General features: G+C 31.3%; 1 protein-coding gene across 1 annotated transcript; it reads left to right on the top strand.

Moving 5' to 3' along the window:
- The first annotated feature begins 111 nt into the window (after positions 1-111).
- On the top strand, positions 112-13,017 carry LOC134697364 (dolichyl-phosphate beta-glucosyltransferase-like). The gene is made up of 9 exons (XM_063559597.1): positions 112-194; positions 1,096-1,270; positions 1,760-1,806; positions 2,803-2,871; positions 3,922-4,014; positions 5,698-5,871; positions 7,780-7,931; positions 8,884-8,969; positions 9,612-13,017. Exons 1-9 carry the CDS (start codon positions 135-137, stop codon positions 9,725-9,727), a joined length of 972 nt encoding a protein of 323 aa, XP_063415667.1. The 5' UTR covers positions 112-134; the 3' UTR covers positions 9,728-13,017.
- Positions 13,018-19,212: the final 6,195 nt, after the last annotated feature.

Raw genomic sequence — 19,212 nt, 5'->3', positions numbered from 1 at the left:
CTTGTCGCTTTTTGTCGCTGAAATAATTCTTCTTGTCGCTTCTTGTCGCTAAAATTATTCTTGTCGCTAATTAGTGCGACCGAATTAAACAAACATTATTTAGATCCAGAGTTTCACAACAACTTCCGGTGAAAATGGATCTGATGTTGATATTTTCCTTAACATGTGTTGCTATTTTCTTCATTATTTTACTGGTAAACGTCTATTTTTAATGTCTATTGTGAATACTTAAATTAAATTAAAAGGCCTTAATAGCATAATGGTTTGGTAATGTATTTTAAGGCATCGAAGACTTAAATTTGAAGTAATCTGTCAAAGCCGGCAAGATTTTTTCTTTTTGAGACCAACTGTACCAACTCCTTTTAGGCATTGGTATAGCAACGTAAACCGAGAGGGGATTAAACATCCCCAGTAAATGTTAAATATATAGTTTTAAGAAAGAAAAGTCCTGTGATAACCAAGTGTAGTTAAAAACAATCGTTATTGCATCAGAAATTTACACAGGACTTATTGATTGAGGGTAGGTATTTCCTGTAATGTCAAGCTTCAAACTGTTATTTTTTGGCAACCATTAGCTTCAAATTGGTTAAAAAATTGTGACGTGTCAAAATATCTTTTTTTGATTTGTCAGAGATCGGAATAATTTTTTGTTACAAATTTCTTAGGAAAGAATTAAAAGTGATTCACCGTCATGTATCAAAATTGATCTTTAATGTCATTTGGCAATATTTTGTACTGCTATTAGTCAAGTAACTCCCATTTCAATCCTTTTGTATAATTGTTTTTTAAAAAGAAAAAAAATGATAAACATTTTTATTAAATTAATTCCTGTAATCATCTCACGTTCTTTGCTACATGTATTTAAAAAAAACCACATTGCATATATCATATGTATATATACCATACACGTAGCCAGGAGAGGTTCGGATGAACCCCCCTCCCCTCCTTGGAACCAAATAAGCACTGTTAAAGTCAACGTTCTGTTCAAATTGTGACTGTTAAAGTCGAGTTCATGAGCCCAAATACCCCCCTTGGAAATTCCTAGCTACGGGCCTGTATACTGAATTAACAGTACTTTAAATTTAAATATTGTAGGGTTTAGTGATGCTACTTGTTACAAGTGAAGCCTACCCAAATCTTGGAAGATTTGACAGTGAAAAAGTTTTTACTGATCCCAAGAAAGATGAAAAAGAAGAATTCCCAAGTATTCATGATCCTCCAAGTGTGGATTTGTCTGTTATTGTACCTGCCTATAATGAACAAGACAGATGTAAGATTAAAACTAAATATCATTTTTTTCAGTAAAATTATCATACAGAAAGTCAAACATTTTGTCAAATGTAAGAAGAACTGTCTTATTATTATGATTATCTACAAAATATACTAAGTACTAGACTAAAGTAAAAATAAATTAGCAGGCATTTTACCAGGAACAAAGTTTAAACAAGAAAAAAATCATGATTGGTTGTCTTCTGTTTATAGAATGTTATACATGAGCTCTGATTTGAACTTTAAACACTTTAATATCATTATTAAGATTATTTAAAATAAAAGATATTATAAACACAAACTTCTCTGAAAATTATCTATGAATTTGACACCATAATTCAGTATGTACTGTAATGCTATACAATGCCCAACCCCTTGTTTATATGTAAAACTATATTGATAGAATTTATCCTTTTTTCTTATACATGTATATTTCTTAAAATATTTTTTTAACATTGTTGATGTACCATTTTGTTTTTTTAACTAACAGTACCCATGATGATGGATGAGGCTTTGGAGTATTTAGAAAAAAGACAAGTAAGTATACATGTAGTACAAATGTATAAACAATTATCTTATCAAGCTTTTTAAAAAAAAATCTGGATTTTATTTCTATTAGCAGAGTGGTGTGTAGGCACATATTATGGTATGGACAAGAGGGCCTCTGTGGCCAAGTGGTCTAAGTTGTTACTACTGTAATCCCTAGCCAGTAAACACTAAGATTGTGAGTTCAAACCCAGCTCATGATTAAAATTGAGAATGGAAATGGGGAATGTGTCAAAGCGACAACAACCCGACCATATAACAGACAACAGCAGAAGGTCACCAATAGGTCTTCAATGCAGCGAGAAATTCCCGCACCCAGAGGAGTCCTTCAGCTGGCCCCTAAATAAATATACTAGTTCAGTGATAATAAACGCCATACTAAACTCCAAATTATACACAAGAAACTAAAGTTAAAAATAATACAAGAGTAACATAGGCCAGAGGCCCTAAATGTTTATGAGATCTTAACCCTCACCTATACCTCTAGCCAATGTAGAAAAGTAAACACATAACGATACACACATTAAAATTCAGTTCAAGAGAACTCTAAGTCTGATGTCAGAAGATGTAACAAAAGAAACTAAAAAAAATGACAATAATACATAAATAACAACAGACTACTAGCAGATAACTGACATGCCAGCTCCAGACTTCAATTACACTGATTGAAAGATTATGTCTTCCTCATATGTTAGGGTTTTTTGTGAAATCACATCTTCTTTTTTTAGTCTTTGAATTCATGCACTTAAATCATCAAAAATGAACTTGTTATAAAAATGTAATTTGTATCCTTTTTAAAAAAATCTTTTATGCCATCTATTCAATCTGGTTAAATATTTTTAAATCATGATAATATTTGGAATTCTCCGCAGTTTGATGTTTACACATCCTTATCTCTTACATGTATATTAATAAAATTCTGATGATTATGTCTTACTTTTTTAATTGTCTTCTTCATTTAAAATATGAATTTCATGTTATTTACAGACAGAGTCTCCATCATTCACGTATGAAATCATTATTGTTGATGATGGCAGTTCAGATAAAACTTCTGAAGTAAGTACATGTTTTTGTTCATTATTGAAGGCAGTACTCATGATATGTGACTTCTATGTCTATTGGTCTCTGATAGAGAGTTATGTCATTGGTATTCATTCCACATCTTATTATTTTTTATACAAAGGTCATAAAGGTTTTTAAATTGTTCTGATTTTATTGAGGATATGATCTGTTTTTTTTTTTATTATTTTCTTTTGTCTGGTAAATGTCTATTGCAATTTACTAAGTATGAATAATTAGAAGACTTATATCAAATTATATTTTTTTTAATGCAAAAATTAAGTGACAATACTAAGGTATATTGAAATATATTTTTTCATAGTAAAAGATTTCTGGATTGATACTGAAATTGATTAGCACATTTATGTCATTTGAAAATAATTAAAAAAATGCATATCTTTTTTCAATAACTTTAGTTTTATAGTACCTAAGCCTGTCTAATTAATTTTGCCAAAAGTATCTACATGTATCTGTTTTCATGTACATAATATTGTACAATATGTTTTTTGTTCTGCTGCAGGGCATAAAAAAAGTAGTTTATGCAATAAAACACTTCCTCTTAGTTTGTCATATTCATCCTTGTACATGTAACACTTATTTTTCAAAATAACAAATATTCTCAAAAGAATCTTGCTAATTTACCAAAAATGTACAAACAATATTGAGAAATCATTTAAAAGTCTACAGATCATTAAAATATTGTTTAAATACAGACATTGACAGAGGTCTATTTAATAAGTTTATTATATATGTCACTCTATCAATGTCTATACTTGATTTGTAAAGTAGCACTGGAGTAATTTATAGATTATTATTTTTTCTTTTATTTACAAAAACAAACCAAATGCTGTATACAATTGAAGATGCAAATGTTTTAATGGTACAAAAACAAAAATGCAGTTAAAAAACACCAAAACTATCAAAAAACTCATTTGCACACATGAACACTAGTTATGTTGTTTTTATGATTTTTAGAATAAGATTAAGAAATTTTCATTGAAAATAAAAGAATTAAGCCAGCATGGTAATATTTATTGTATATTGTAGACAGGTCTGAAATATTCCAAGAAGTGTGGTACAGATAAAGTAAGAGTTCTAACATTAGAGAAAAATAGAGGAAAAGGAGGAGCAATAAGACTGGTTTGTATTACATTATTGTTCAAGTGGCTGAAATAAGACTGAAAGTTTCAATTAAGATTTTTGATTCTGCTGTGTTCTATTTCCCAAAGCAAAAAAGTTTTCTTTAATCATAAGTGGTTTTAAATTCTACTGTTTGGAGTAATAGATTTAACTACAATGTACTTTGTACATTGCAAACTGATATTCATTTTTTATTCAAGGAAAAGTAGTTTTACTCTCAAAGAAACAAAATCAATTTTGTTAAATCCCTAAATTTTCAAATTCTGAGAAAAATCAATCAAATCCAAGGCCAAGGCTCTGTGTTGATTGCCAGACTTTGACCTATAATGAAATTGAGAATGGAAATGGGGAATGTGTCAAAGAGACAACAACCCGACCAAATAAAAAACAACAGCAGAAGGTCACCAACAGGTCTTCAATGTAGCGAGAATTTCCCGCACCTGGAGGCGTCCTTCAGCTGGCCCCTAAACAAACATATACTAGTCCAGTGATAATGACCGCCATACCAATTTCCAAATTGTACACAAGAAACTAAAATTAAAATAATACAAGACTAACAAAGGCCAGAGGCTCCTGACTTGGGACAGGCGCAAAAATCTGGCGGGGTTAAACATGTTTGTGAGATCTCAACCCCCCTCCCCTATACCTCTAACCAATGTAGAAAAGTAAACGCATAACAATAAGCACATTAAAATTCAGTTCAAGAGAAGTCCGAGTCTGATGTCAGAAAATGTAACCAAAGAAAATAAACAAAATGACAATAATACATAAATAACAACAGACTACTAGCAGTTAACTGACATGCCAGCTCCAGACTTCAATTAAACTGACTGAAAGATTATGATTTCATCATATGAACATCAGGCACAATCCTTCCCGTTAGGGGTTTAGTATAAAACCATCATAACATATATGAGAAGAACATAACCCGTGTCATGCCAACAACTGTTTTTAGAATAAATGTGTTTAGTTCCGATGCAAACCTTATCAGTGACTCAATATTAACGCCAAAATATGCAATTTTTAATGTCTTGACAACAGTATCATAATTTTATCCCTTCTTAATAAGTCTATTCAAAGGTTTTGTAAGTTTCTGAGGTGAATACTGACACCTTTGTGCTTTATAAAGAATATTTCCATAAAAAATTGGATGCGAAATACCTGAACGTATTAGAAGTCTGCATGTTGAGCTATATTTACAAATGATGTCTTTATACCGATGATAAAATTTAGTAAATGTTTTGACTAGTTTGTGATATCGAAAACCCTGGTGTAATAATTTTTCAGTAATACATAAATTTCTCTAAAATCTTTAGAAAAAAAAATCTAAAACATTGTAACATACACGAGCGAAACGTACTAGTTGAGATATATAAACAACGTAAGATGGTGACAAGGGAACGCCACCATCTAAAAATGGATAATTAACGATAGGAAATGAAAAATCGTCCTTTTTATCATAAATTTTTAGTATTCAGCTTTCCCTGAGTGATACAGATATCAATGGTTTACTTTTAAAAATTGACTTGGATGGAGATTTGACTCATTGGCACTTATACCACATATATATCAATATATTGTGAGTAAATGTATTGTGTTTTAAAACATTAAAAAAACAAGTAACAATTTTATCTGCTATTAAATGATTAGTTTTTTTTTATCCACAATCACTTTTATTTTCAGGGTATGTTTGTAGCCAGAGGAAAATTATTATTATTTGCTGACGCTGATGGAGCCAGCAAGTTTAGTGATTATAGAAAGTTAGAAGTAGAAATGAAGAAAATAAATAAAAAACCAGACAATTTAGCTATAGTTTGTGGTTCTAGAGCTCATTTAGAAGAAGATTCTATAGCACAGGTAGGAAAAAAAAACCAACCTTTTTTTGTCAAAACTTCATGAATGTTAATTTAACTCCGACAGAATTAATTGCATAATGAGAATCCAGAGCCAAAATTTGATTTAAAATTATTATTTTTTTATCCTGAAACATGGACCTAGTACATGTAGTTTTTATGCTGTTAACATTTGAGGTTGTACGCAACACCTGGACTAAAATTAATTTGGCTCGTTTAATTTTCATACAATTTTGATAAAATATTTACTTTGACTTTTACAAAAAAAAATCAAAATTTCAAAACAAATGAACCAATCACTTTCACGAAAAAAATTGGTTAGATACATAGCAATTTGACAAACACTAATTTTGATCATTGAGAAGCTTAATATTTCCTAAACAATACAATGTGATTCAAACATTAAGGTGATTCTACAGAGTTATCTCCCTGTAGTATTAGGTACCACCTTAAACGAGTCTAAGATAACGATTTTCATACATCAGATACATTGTAAACCTTCATTGAAATTTATGAAAATTTATTTTACAGGGATCATTCCAGTTGTTTTCAAATGGGTCCCTTGACCATCAAAATTGGGAATTTTCATCCGATTGGGAATTGTTTCTGCATAAAATCTATAATGAAATAATATCATTTTCCTGTAAAAATGGAAATAGTATCAAGTTTCATCTGTTCCATAATGTGTGGATATCCTATTTCATAATGAATTATCAACCATGTCAACTGTATTTTCAAAAATGCTCAGACAGTCGGACTTTTGATTTGAGAGCCAGACAGAACTTTTATATTTTTTATAATAAAATTGAGAATGGAAATGGGGAATGTGTCAAAGAGACAACAACCCGACCAAATAAAAAACAACAGCAGAAGGTCAACATATTATAGAACCGGTTCTGTTGGGCAATCTGCTTTTATCTCCTCTGATACTACTGAGCCAAATTCAACCAAACTTGGCCACAATCTAGTTTAAAAACTGTGCCCGGTGTTCAGCTAAGTACAAATTATAAATAAGTCAACATGACCGAAATGGTCAATTGACCCCTTTAAAAGTTATTGCCCTATATAGTCAATTTTTAACCATATTTCTTAAATTTTAGTAATCTTTTACAAAAATCTTCTCCTCTAAAACTACTGGGCCAAATTAATCCAAACTTGGCCACAATCATCTTTGGGGTATCTAGTTTAAAAAAGTGTCTGATGACCCGTCCATCAAATCAAGATGGCTGCCATGGCTAAAAATAGAAGGTAGGGTAAAAAGCAGTTTTTGGCTAATAACTCAACAACCAAAGCATTTAGAGCAAATCTGACATGGGGTAAAATTGTTTCAGATGAATTGGGCAACCTGTTGTTTGGTTGCTGCCCCTGAATTGGTAATTTTAAGGAAATTTTGCTGTTTTTGGTTATCATCTTGAATATTATTATAGATAAAGATAAACTGTAAACAGCAATAATGTTCAGCAAAGTAAGATTTAAAAATAAGTCAGCATGACTGAAATGGTCAATTGACCCCCTAAGGAGTGATTGTCCTTTAAAGTAAATTTTAACAATTTTCATAAAATTTGTAAATTTATAATTACATTTTTCACTGAAACTACTGGGCCAAGTTCATTATAGATAGAGATAATTGTAAGCAGCAAGAATGTTAAGTGAAGTAAGATGTACAAAAACATCACCATCACCAAAACACAATTTTGTCATGAATCCATCTTCTTCCTTTATTTAATATTCACATAGACCAAGGTGAGCGACACAGGCTCTTTAGAGCCTCTAGACCTAGTTTTGTTGTTTGAGACAGCACTAATTATGAACTTTGTTTTGTATTTTTGTGTTGACAGGTTGCTATATCATTGGTGTCCACTTATATCTCCTTTCATGTATTTTATAAAAGTCTCTTTTCATTTTCTTTCAGAGATCTTTTTTCCGTACTATATTAATGAAAGGATTCCATTTTGTTGTGTGGTTTCTGTGTGTTCGAGGCATTAAAGACACACAATGTGGATTTAAGTTATTGACGAGAGAGGCAGCCATTTTATTATTTTCAAATTTACATGTAGAAAGATGGTAAGTTTCTAAGAACCTTTGCAATGATACAACTGAAATATATAAGCTGTGCCGGATAGAAATCGACGTATGCAAATGAAAATTAAAACATCTATTAACTTATTTTGGGTCGAATAAATCATCCATGCAAGGTATGTAACTATTTGAAAATTGAATTTAAATATAAGAACACTACAAAACAGACCAACATTCATCTGTTATTGTTATTACATATTTAAATACTCCAAAAGCAATAAATCACTTACCAGTGTACATGCACTTGCACACATGTCAACCAAAATTACATATCTTGATGGATGTTACTGTGGATTTATTTATTTTTGTGGGTATCAATTTTCGTGGATTGCTGAAAACTTGCATATTCGTGGATATTTGATTTCGTGGTTTTAACAATCTCCGATATTATTATTAAGCCTATTATAAATATGTATTTCGTTGAACATTTGATTTCGTGGACAACCCATAACCACGAAACCCACGAAAATTGGTATCCAACGAATAATAATGAATCCACAGTATATAAAATTCATTTTGTAATCTTGCAACCATACTTTTACTTTTACCAAGGCTTTTTCAGAAAGAAAAAAAAAAAACATTATAAGAGAGAGGGGAGGTGGTGAAGGTTCTTTTTGTTATGTCCACCACCCGTGCCATTGCATTTTACTTTGCGCATATAATCGCACAGTTTTAGCTGTGAGACCTTCAGCTTCCAACTTTCCATTTTTAAAAGAGAAAAAGCAAATGTTTGCAGGGGTGGATCCAACCGTTTTAAAAAGGGGGGTTCCCCTACCCAGGACAAATGGGGGGTACCAACTATATATGTCCCCATCCAAATGTATTGATCGTCCAAAAAAAAAAGGGGGTGTGTTCCAACCCCATGGAACCGCCACTGGTTTTATAAAAATAAATGAGATAATATATTCTGTATAATATGTTATTATTTGTTTTTCAGGGCATTTGATGTAGATATGTTATATTTAGCACAATATTTTAGTGTTCCAATAGCTGAAGTAGCAATAGTGTGGAAAGAAATAGAAGGTAAATTAAACTCTGTAAAGTGCACAATGCATACAACCATTTTGGTCCTGAGAATTTATGCTTTAAACTTTTAAATGATAGCACAACTGATGATCTATTTTTTGTCTCTTTTTCATGTTTTCATTTCAAAATGAATTTGGTTTTACCTATGTACTTGTTTAAGACAGTCTCCAGGTCTTTTTTGCTTTAATCTACATTATAGAATTGATCAACATGATAATTACCACTTTACAAAATAGCAGTGATTATTCAACTTTAACTTGCATATTTCTGTATTTGTATGCATATTTATTTATTTACATGAAATTTCTTCACTGCCAAGTATGTGAAACTATATTCTTTGATCAGTAAGGTTAGGCCGTGTTCACACCAAACGCTATTTACAGAAAAAAACATGTTTACAATTAGTTTAATGCCTAGTTTTGTGTACACTTAACCTACACAAGGCCTACATTGACTATTGACTGCATGTAGACAAAACATGATTTAAACTACATGTAAACATTGAGTTTATTCAATGGGAACGTAATTTTGTTTAGTTTACTCGTGAGTTACACTAACACACCACTGAGTTTAGGTCAATGTGAACACAGCTTATGCAGGGTAGCTTCATACAAGTAAGAATGTTATTTTATTTTACAGGGTCTAAGATGATTCCCGTATGGAGTTGGTTACAGATGGGGAGAGATCTGATATTAATAAGACTAAGATATTTGATAGGAGCATGGAAAATTAGGTCTGATGTAAAATCTTTATAGGACATTTTGTTATTAGGCCAAATAAGAATATATGTGTGGTTCAAGTTACCCTACCTACCCTTCTTTTAAGTCTTTATAATAGCCTACCCTAAAGATTTTTATGCCCCATTTATTATGCCTCATTTATGGGCATTATGTTTTCTGGTCTGTGCATTCTTTTGTTTGTTTGTTCACCTGTTCGTTTGTCCCGCTTCAAGTTTAAGTTTTGGTTGAGGTAGGTTTTGATGAAGTTGAAGTTCAATCAACTTGCAATTTAGTACACATGTTCCCTATGACATGATCTTTCGAATTTTAATGCCAAATTAGAGATATTCTTCCATTTTCACGGTCCATTAAACATTGAAAATGATAGTGAGGACACATTCTTGTTTGTTATTTTTTCATTAAGCACTGTACATATTAAAGTCGAGAATCTTGCTCTGAAAGGATGGATGTTTAAAAAAAAATTTAATTAAAAAAATCCCTACCTTCCATGCTTACCTACCCTAGATGATACCATGGTAACTGGAACCACACATACTATTTTGTTTTACCTTAGTTGTTAAAATGAATAAAATGGTTTGATTAAGTTAATTTATATGATTTATATGATTTGTATGATTTATATTTTTGTTATCTCCTTTATTAGTTTAATACAATCATGTTTTGTAAATCTTGATTTAATGTTAGATTCAATCCTGGACATGTACACCCCTTTCAATATGTAACATAAATATATGAAAAACCATTAACCTTATAACTTTTGTTCTATATGACTGCAATATGATCCCATAACAAAATGAATTCTACATGCGCTGTAAATTCAGAAATTAAAGTGATGTTTATTATTGGGAAAAATGTGACAGGGGTATAATTGCAATGCTTTAAACTCACATTTTCAAAGTTTTTGTATGAATTAAACAGAATTTTTAACAATATTGCAAAAAATAAAATCGCATTTTAGTCTAAAATGACAAAATCTCAAAATTAAATGCACACAGTAAATTCAGAAATTTGGTTGATGAGTTTATAGTTTTTATTTTATGAATAAACAGCCCCAGTTGACCTGGGGTTATAAGTGGAAAAACATGTCATTGGATATTGTGAATTGAAGATATTTGCTTTTAGATGTCTAATTTTTCTGGATGAAGAATTAGTTGGAAGATCACATATTGAGGAAATTTCATTATTAGCCCATTTTTCTTTAAATGCAATGGTTAATTGGTTGAAATGTGTGTTTGAAAATTGGGAGAATTTATATTAATAGGTTAAATACAATAGATTTTAATGCATTTATTAAATAATTGTTCTATTAAACAATAAGGTTGCAAACTTAATGGTAGATAACTGATCTTTTTCTGTCTGTCTATTATCAACATCAATGAAAAAAGAAGTGTGTATAGTCTCAAACAGATATTTGTAAATCATATTAGTTGTCTTTTTTTAATTGGCTTTAACGAAAACAAATACTTTTGATGAGACCCAATAGAAAAATGATAGTTGGTCAAAACTTGCAAAACTGTTTAAAGTAAGTTTGATGATAAAATTTGTTACTTACACCTTTCATCTATTCATATTTTTGAATTATAAACATAAAATGGTAGTTTGGTGCATTTATGTAATAGGAGAAAAATAATCATTTAAACAATTATATATTATAAAAACACAATTATATAACTATCACATTCCAAAGAGACATATATTGTGGCTGGGCTTCTAAAATGTTGTATATGACTTTTTTGGCTAAAAATACTTTTTGACAACAATGGTCTGGGCGGGAGAAGATTTTTGGTTTTACAAAATAGCATACAGTTAGACCAATCAAAATGTGTGAAATAAGACATATTACAAAATTGCCAATGTCAGTTGTTTGTTAAGTGTGCTTCCAAAATGTCGTAAGAAAACTTGAAAATTGTTGTAGAATGGCTTTGGGAAAAAATAGTTGTACATTTCTTTATTTCTGTGAAAATAATTTAAGTTCTTGGATAATCCAGAAATGTCCAAAGTTTTTATTTCACTGCTATTTACAAAAATGTTCAAGTTCACATACGAAATTTTGGAAGCATGCATTTTGCCAAAATTTTCAAAGCCTGTGAGATATTTTTTTCTTGAAAAATTTGTAATTTACAACATTTTTGATTCCCAACGGAGATATGTATAAAAGTTGCTTTTGCAATTTATTTTTTGTAATTCTTAATGTTAAACTAGATGTTAACAGAAATCCAGAAGAAAAGATATTAATATTAACATTATTTAATTTTGTACTAATTTCTAAAGTGAGAATATCCTTTTATAAATTCTTCTTTTATTTTTTTAATGTATTAATTTGGATGAAATATAGAATTGCAATATTATATTTAGTCAGTCAAAGGCAAACTTTTAAGGGAGGGTTATGTATATTGGTTCACAAATTGGAATTATTCCACAAAAATGTGTTTATTACTTGTGTGTCATATTGATTTTGATGAATAGTTTATTTTTCTATTGATGACTGCTTCTGATTGTATTTGACGTGAGTGAATTCTTAAAAAGTTATGTATTTCTTCTTGTGTACATTCACTACACATTATATTACAAAAAGGTGCTTGTGTTGTATATTATACATGTAGGTAAACATACGTATCACATACAGTGTACTTTCAAGTAGATATGGCCATGGAATTTGAATAATTGTGATAATATCCTTTGAATGTACTAGTTTCTTTGATATGTTAGTTTATTCAGGTTTGATAATTGTATAGCAGAAAAGATATCTGTTTTTAAATGGTAATTAGTTGTTGTGTATTTGATATTAATAACTTTATAAAATAATAAAAAGAATTATCTAATGCAAAGAACGAGAACTTATGTATAGCAAAAATCAAAAGAAATTTGCTCAATAAATCATTTTAATCTTTTATTTTTTACTTTAGCTTTGAAGTTTTTGTGTGGTAATTTTTCACAATAAGCTACTTTGCTACGAATGATTTCTTTCATAATATCTAAGGTTTTAGCACTCGGAGAAAGTTTCTTGGCTACATTTTATGTGTGGGCTTTCACCCTTTAATTTCATAGTGGCCTGGAAACTCCCTGTTGTTTTCAAAATCCTAGACATGATAGATAATCTAAAATTTCTTTTCAATATCTTTCTTCCTGTATCTGTATTTTCTTAACTTTTTGCTAATTTCTAAACATTTACAGAACAGCTGTGATCTACCATTTTTCAATCCGAAATAAAAGATATGAATTTTGATTGTAAGATATTTTATGACAAGAGTCGCAGTATATGAGATGAAGTTATAACTTGGAGGAGACATTTGAATGGAATTGATATGTACAATAAATAATTACTTTCTATGAGATTAGTTATTTATATTTTATATGCCTAAGACTTTTAGATGAGTATCATACAGACTGACATTTCAAGACCAAAACATGTAATACATTACAAAATTGATTTTTGCTGATTCATTAATTTTCATGGTTATCAATGTTTGTGTAATGACAATTTTTTTTAATTTTTATGCCCCACCTACCATAGTAGAGGGGCATTATGTTTTTTGGGATACAATTGCTTTTAAGCAATCTGTAGACTTTTACTGTTGACTCAGGGCTCATTCCCTCATGTCAGCCGTTTTATTCTAAACATTCAGCAACATCTCAGATTCTTATGATTGTCTTGCTTTAAAAGGTAAAAACAAGCAAAAGGATTGAACATAAACAACTTTCCTGTAATGTTCTTCTCATTACCTTCATGTTTGATATTTCCCTTGACTTATATGCGTGTTTTTAGCAACACGGAAAATTAGAATTAAGCAGTATTTATATTCAGTGTTTTTATACGACCGCAAATTTTGAAAAAAATTTCGTCGTATATTGCTATCACGTTGGCGTTGTCGTCGTCGTCGTCGTCGTCGTCGTCCGAATACTTTTAGTTTTCGCACTCTAACTTTAGTAAAAGTGAATAGAAATCTATGAAATTTTAACACAAGGTTTATGACCATAAAAGGAAGGCTGGTATTGATTTTGGGAGTTTTGGTCCCAACATTATAGGAATTAGGGGCCAAAAAGGGCCCAAATAAGCATTTTCTTGGTTTTCGCACTATAACTTTAGTTTAAGTTAATAGAAATCTATGAAATTTTGACACAAGGTTTATGACCACAAAAGAAAGGTTGGGATTGATTTTGGGAGTTTTGGTTTCAACAGGTTAGGAATTAGGGGCCAAAAAAGGGCCCAAATAAGCATTATTCTTGGTTTTCGCACAATAACTTTAGTTAAAGTAAATAGAAATCAATGAAATTTAAACACAATGTTTATGACCACAAAAGGAAGGTTGGTATTGATTTTGGGAGTTTCGGTCCCAACAGTTTAGGAATTAGGGGCCAAAAAGGGACCCAAATAAGCATTTTTCTTGGTTTTCGCACCATAGCGTTAGTATAAGTGAATAGAAATCTATGAAATTTAAACACAAGGTTTATGGCTATAAAAGGAAGGTTGGTATTGATTTTGGGAGTTTTGGTCCCAACAGTTAAGGAAAAAGGGGCCCAAAGGGTCCAAAATTAAACTTTGTTTGATTTCATCAAAATTGAATAATTGGGGTTCTTTAATATGCCGAATCTAACTGTGTATGTAGATTCTTAATTTTTGGTCCCGTTTTCAAATTGGTCTACATTAAGGTCCAAAGGGTCCAAAATTAAACTTAGTTTGATTTTAACAAAAATTGAAACCTTGGGGTTCTTTGATATGCTGAATCTAAAAATACTCTTATATTTTTGATTATTGGCCCAGTTTTCAAGTTGGCCCAAATCGAGGTCCAAAATTAAACATTGTTTGATTTCATCAAAAATTGAATAATTGGGGTTCTTTGATATGCCAAATCTAACTGTGTATGTAGATTCTTAATTTTTGGTCCAGTTTTAAAATTGGTCTAAATTAAAGTGCAAAGGGTCCAAAATTAAACTAAGTTTGATTTTAACAAAAATTAAATTCTTGGGCCTCTTTGATATGCTGAATCTAAACATGTACTTAGATTTTTGATAATGAGCCCAGTTTTCAAGTTGGTCCAAATCAGGATCTAAAATTATTATATTAAGTATTGTGCAATAGCAAGTCTTTTCAATTGCACAGTATTGTGCAATGGCAAGAAATATCTAATTTCACAATATTGTGAAATAGGAATTTTTTTTTTAATTAAGAGTTATCTTTCTTTGTCCAGTATAGTAAGCAAGAAATATCTGCAAGAATTTTTTTTAATTGGAGTTATCTTTCTTTGTCCAGAATCAACTTAAATCTTTGTTATGTACAATATACAATGTATATTCACTTTTTACTACCAACTGATAAATTTAAATAATCTTTACCATTCAGTGATAAAAAGCAGTTTTTTTACATCTTAATATTTTATGATGTATTTAAATGAGTAGTAATTGTTGCAAACTCCATTAGAATATTTTAATTGAAATTAGTTTTGGAATAAGGGAAAGGGGGATGTGAATAAAAAATTGGGTTCAATTTTTCTCATTTGAAATTTCATAAATAAAAAGAAAATTTCTTCAAACATTTTTTTGAGAGGATTAATATTCAACAGCATAGTGAATTGCTCTAAGAGAAAACAAAAATTTTAAGTTCATTTGAATACATTCATTCTGTGTCAGAAACCTATGCTGTGTCAACTATTTAATCACAATCCAAATTTAGAGCGGAATCCAGCTTGAATGTTGTGTCCATACTTGCCCCAACCGTTCAGGGTTCAACCTCTGCGGTCGTATAAAGCTACGCCCTGCGGAGCATCTGGTTATAAATTTAGAAACACGTCAGAGAGGGAATTCCCCAGTTTTGATAAATGCGAGAGTTCTCTGAATTCCGATAATTCTATTTCTGTCATATAAGAACTGAATTGGAGTGTTTCTATATTTTACCGTTATGAAACTGATACTGTACTCTCATAAAGAAAATGGAGAAATGGAGACCCATTTCTTCATATCATTTAATAAACGTTCTTGTTCCAAATCGCAAGTAGCGGGTTTGTTTATGTATTAAAGCGCAGGAGTATAGTTTTCTTGATTTCAAGGGGTGTCAGATTGATTGGTTGCTCTGGATTCCCAGCTTATTAAGTAATTTGAAACTCATGAGATTCTTTCTATGTCTGTCTGCTATTGAGGGTTTAATATTGTTGCATAACTTAAAATCATATGCATCATTTTAATTAAAATCAATGTAGTTTTACCTATAACACCCTTTCAGTCGAAATAGAGTCTTCTATATGATCGTTTCCAGTTGTCTCCCATCTGGAATTATTTCACGTCAAAATCAAAATACAATACGACTCGTTGGATGTCGATAAACGTCGTATTATATTAAGAACGATCTCAATTTTAACAGGGGAGTGTGTACGGAAAGGAGTCATGCCCACTGACCCAAAGGGAATTAATATTTAAAGAGTTAGAAATGGGTTCCTCCTAGAATTAACGGTGATAAGATACGAAGTGAAATACCTTCTCTCACTCTCAGTTTGTCCGAGATTACTCTGACGTCCAACGGCTGTTTTGCAGGACAAGCTGGGGCCGTGGGACGTGGGACGGCCCAGCTTGTCTGGCAAAACAGCCGTTGGACGTCAAGAGTAATCTCGGACTAACTTTCAGTCTGTGCTCTCAGTGACTGCTGTGAAAAGTAAACTTGGAATTGATAGTACACAAATAAAACACAATAAGTACATTGCTCATACACTTGTATACGGGATTGGCTATTTTTAAAGTTGAGTGACTATTCAGATTATTACATTTGCACGTGCAGTTGAATTAGTTTTGACTGAAATAATACTATCCAGCTGTACCTTGACTTGCGGTCATAAAACTTTCGAGTTAGTTTTTTGTACTCCTACTCAAAAATCAACCAATAGAAACTTTATTGTTTTCGAGCATGATTTTTTGTTCTCCAAGCACTGAACCAAATTTTAATGCCTTCAAGGCCAGGGCTGACAAAAATGCGTGAGACTCACGCATGTTCATGCTTTTTAGCAGCAGTATCCATGGATCTATTTTTTCCTCTTTGATCTTTTCATTTGAAAAGTTGGCAGAACTGCTATACATGTGTCAATGAAAACTATATGGCATTCGTTTCCCTCAGAGCATTCTGCTCTTTGATTTGTCTGTGCCTCTGTTCGTCTGTTTGTTCCTCCGTCCGTTCGTTCGTCCCGCTTCAGGTTAAATTTTTAGTCAAGGTAGTTTTTGATGAAGTTGAAGTCCAATCAACTTGAAACTTATTACACATGATGGGATCTTTCTTATTTTAATGCCAAATAATAGTTTTTACCCCAATTTCATGGTCTACTGAACATAGAAAATGATAGTGCGAAGTTCAGGTTAAAGTTTTTGGTCAAGGTAGATTTTGATGAAGTTAAAGTCACATCAACTTGAAACTTAGCACACATGTTCCCTATGATATGATCTTTCTAACTTTAATTCCACATTAAAGTTTTGACCCCAATTTCACGGTCCACTGAACATGGAAAATTATAGTGCGAGTGGGGCATCCATGTACTATGGACACATTCTTGTTTATGTATACAATATTTTTGATTTTGTTGAATTCTGCTTTCAAGCCTACTGAAAATTTCATTCTTCATGGAACTCTTTGATTAGTGGTTGACCTATAGCAAGAAAATTAATGAAAATTTGTATTTAAAGAGTAATAACGAATCTACAGTATTTGCTTAAGAATGTTGATGAAAGGAAAGTCACAAAAATTCTGAACTCTGAGGTAACTTCAAAATGGAAAGTTTCTCATTAAATGGCAAAATCAAAAGCTCAACCGAATTGATTTGATTTTTGGAAAGGAAAGAACATTTAAATAAAACGATATTTAACATTTTTAATTGAGAAGTTCGGTTGAAAGATTGTATGCCGACCTCCAAAGAATGCTTGTCGGATAAGACATTGGTGGAGCCACAAATGATTTAAATATAATATGATGAGGCAACAGTATTTTTTGCTTGTTCTAAGCCCTAATCCTCATCAGTATATACCAAGAGAAAAAAATCAACTTTGTGTCGCCTGTGATGAAAGCTGCAGTTTGCAAGCCATAATGATTACTATACAGTGTGGTGGTAGTGTTAACTATTTGTATGATAAAGGGTTTAGTATTTTTAGGTGGTAGAAGAACTTGATCCGCCATACCTTGTTTCTAGAAACCTTATGTCTTTCATATACTCATTGTTATTGTTTTCATGTAACAGAGAATGCTTGAAAAAAATATTGTTATTTTTTCTTCTGAATTTCTCACTTATTATAAGTAATAGAAATGTCTACATGTCAATCTGATAGTGTTCACGTGACCTTGACCTATGTAGTGATAATGGATCAAGGTATATGACTTGATTTTCCTGTTTGATTTCTTTTACAAATAAAATCATCATAGATACAACAGTCATTCTTGTGTCCCTTTATAGTTTGCTGTTTTCGGTGTGAGATGCAAGCCGCCGCGTCAAAACCGTACTTTGACCTATTGTTTACACATTGTGACTTAGATCGAGATTTGTTTCATTGACACTCATGCCTCATGAGTTATATGATTAGACACGTTTCTCACAAGATGTTAGCAGTTGGTCAACTATATGTTTTGTATTATACGTGGTACATGTCCATCGGACAGGCCTTATCTGATGTTGACCACATTTTAATGGGCCATTGGTCAATATTAAGTTTTTGTGTTTTTGTCAGTTTTCATGCGACTGTCCTGCAAGTGCTCTATTGTCTATAGATATATAAAGATGTGGTATGAGTGCAAATGAAACAACTCTCAATTCAAGTTACAAACTGTAACATTAAACCATTATAAGTCAAAGAACGGTCTTCAACACGGAACCTTGGCTCACATCCAGCAGCAAGCTATTAAGGGATTAACAAATGACAAGTGTAAAAATAATTTAAACATGGAAAACCAGCAGTCTAAGCTATATAATAAAAGGGTAACAATTATGAACCACAAAAAACCACTGAACATCAAATTCCTGACTTAGAACAAAAACAAATGCAGTGGGTGTAAATATTTTAATAGTACCAACCTTCATGCTTATCTGAAACAAAAGTGTAACATCACAACATAGAAACACACACAGTAAATAGCAATTGAAATAGCTTACCTCAATCAAAAGACACAATAACACAAGTGAGCATGCACTAACGGAATACTTTTTATCTATGACACTGAAAATCCATAGAATAAGGGGTTATATATCAATCAACTTTCAGCTGTTTTGTTAGCTATAAAACCAGATTTGAGCACTATATCGATCATATATAAGGAAATGTTTTATCCAATGCAAGAAATGTTTTCTATTCCCTTGGTGGTTGCGCTTCTTATTTTGCTATTTTTATTATGAACTTTCCGCCTTGAATTTTTCAATATATTTTCGTTATTCTACTTGAATTATGTAATTCCTTTATCACAGGTTGTTTGTAAATTTTTGTTGATCAGTGTTAGGGGTAACAATAATTGCAGGTAACAATAAAAGGAAAGATAATTATTG

The sequence above is a fragment of the Mytilus trossulus genome, chromosome 14 (genome assembly GCF_036588685.1).
Source record: "Mytilus trossulus isolate FHL-02 chromosome 14, PNRI_Mtr1.1.1.hap1, whole genome shotgun sequence".
NCBI lineage: Eukaryota > Metazoa > Mollusca > Bivalvia > Mytilida > Mytilidae > Mytilus > Mytilus trossulus.
The sequence above is the reverse complement of the archived record's forward strand: the minus strand, read 5'-3'. Positions and strand labels throughout refer to the sequence as shown.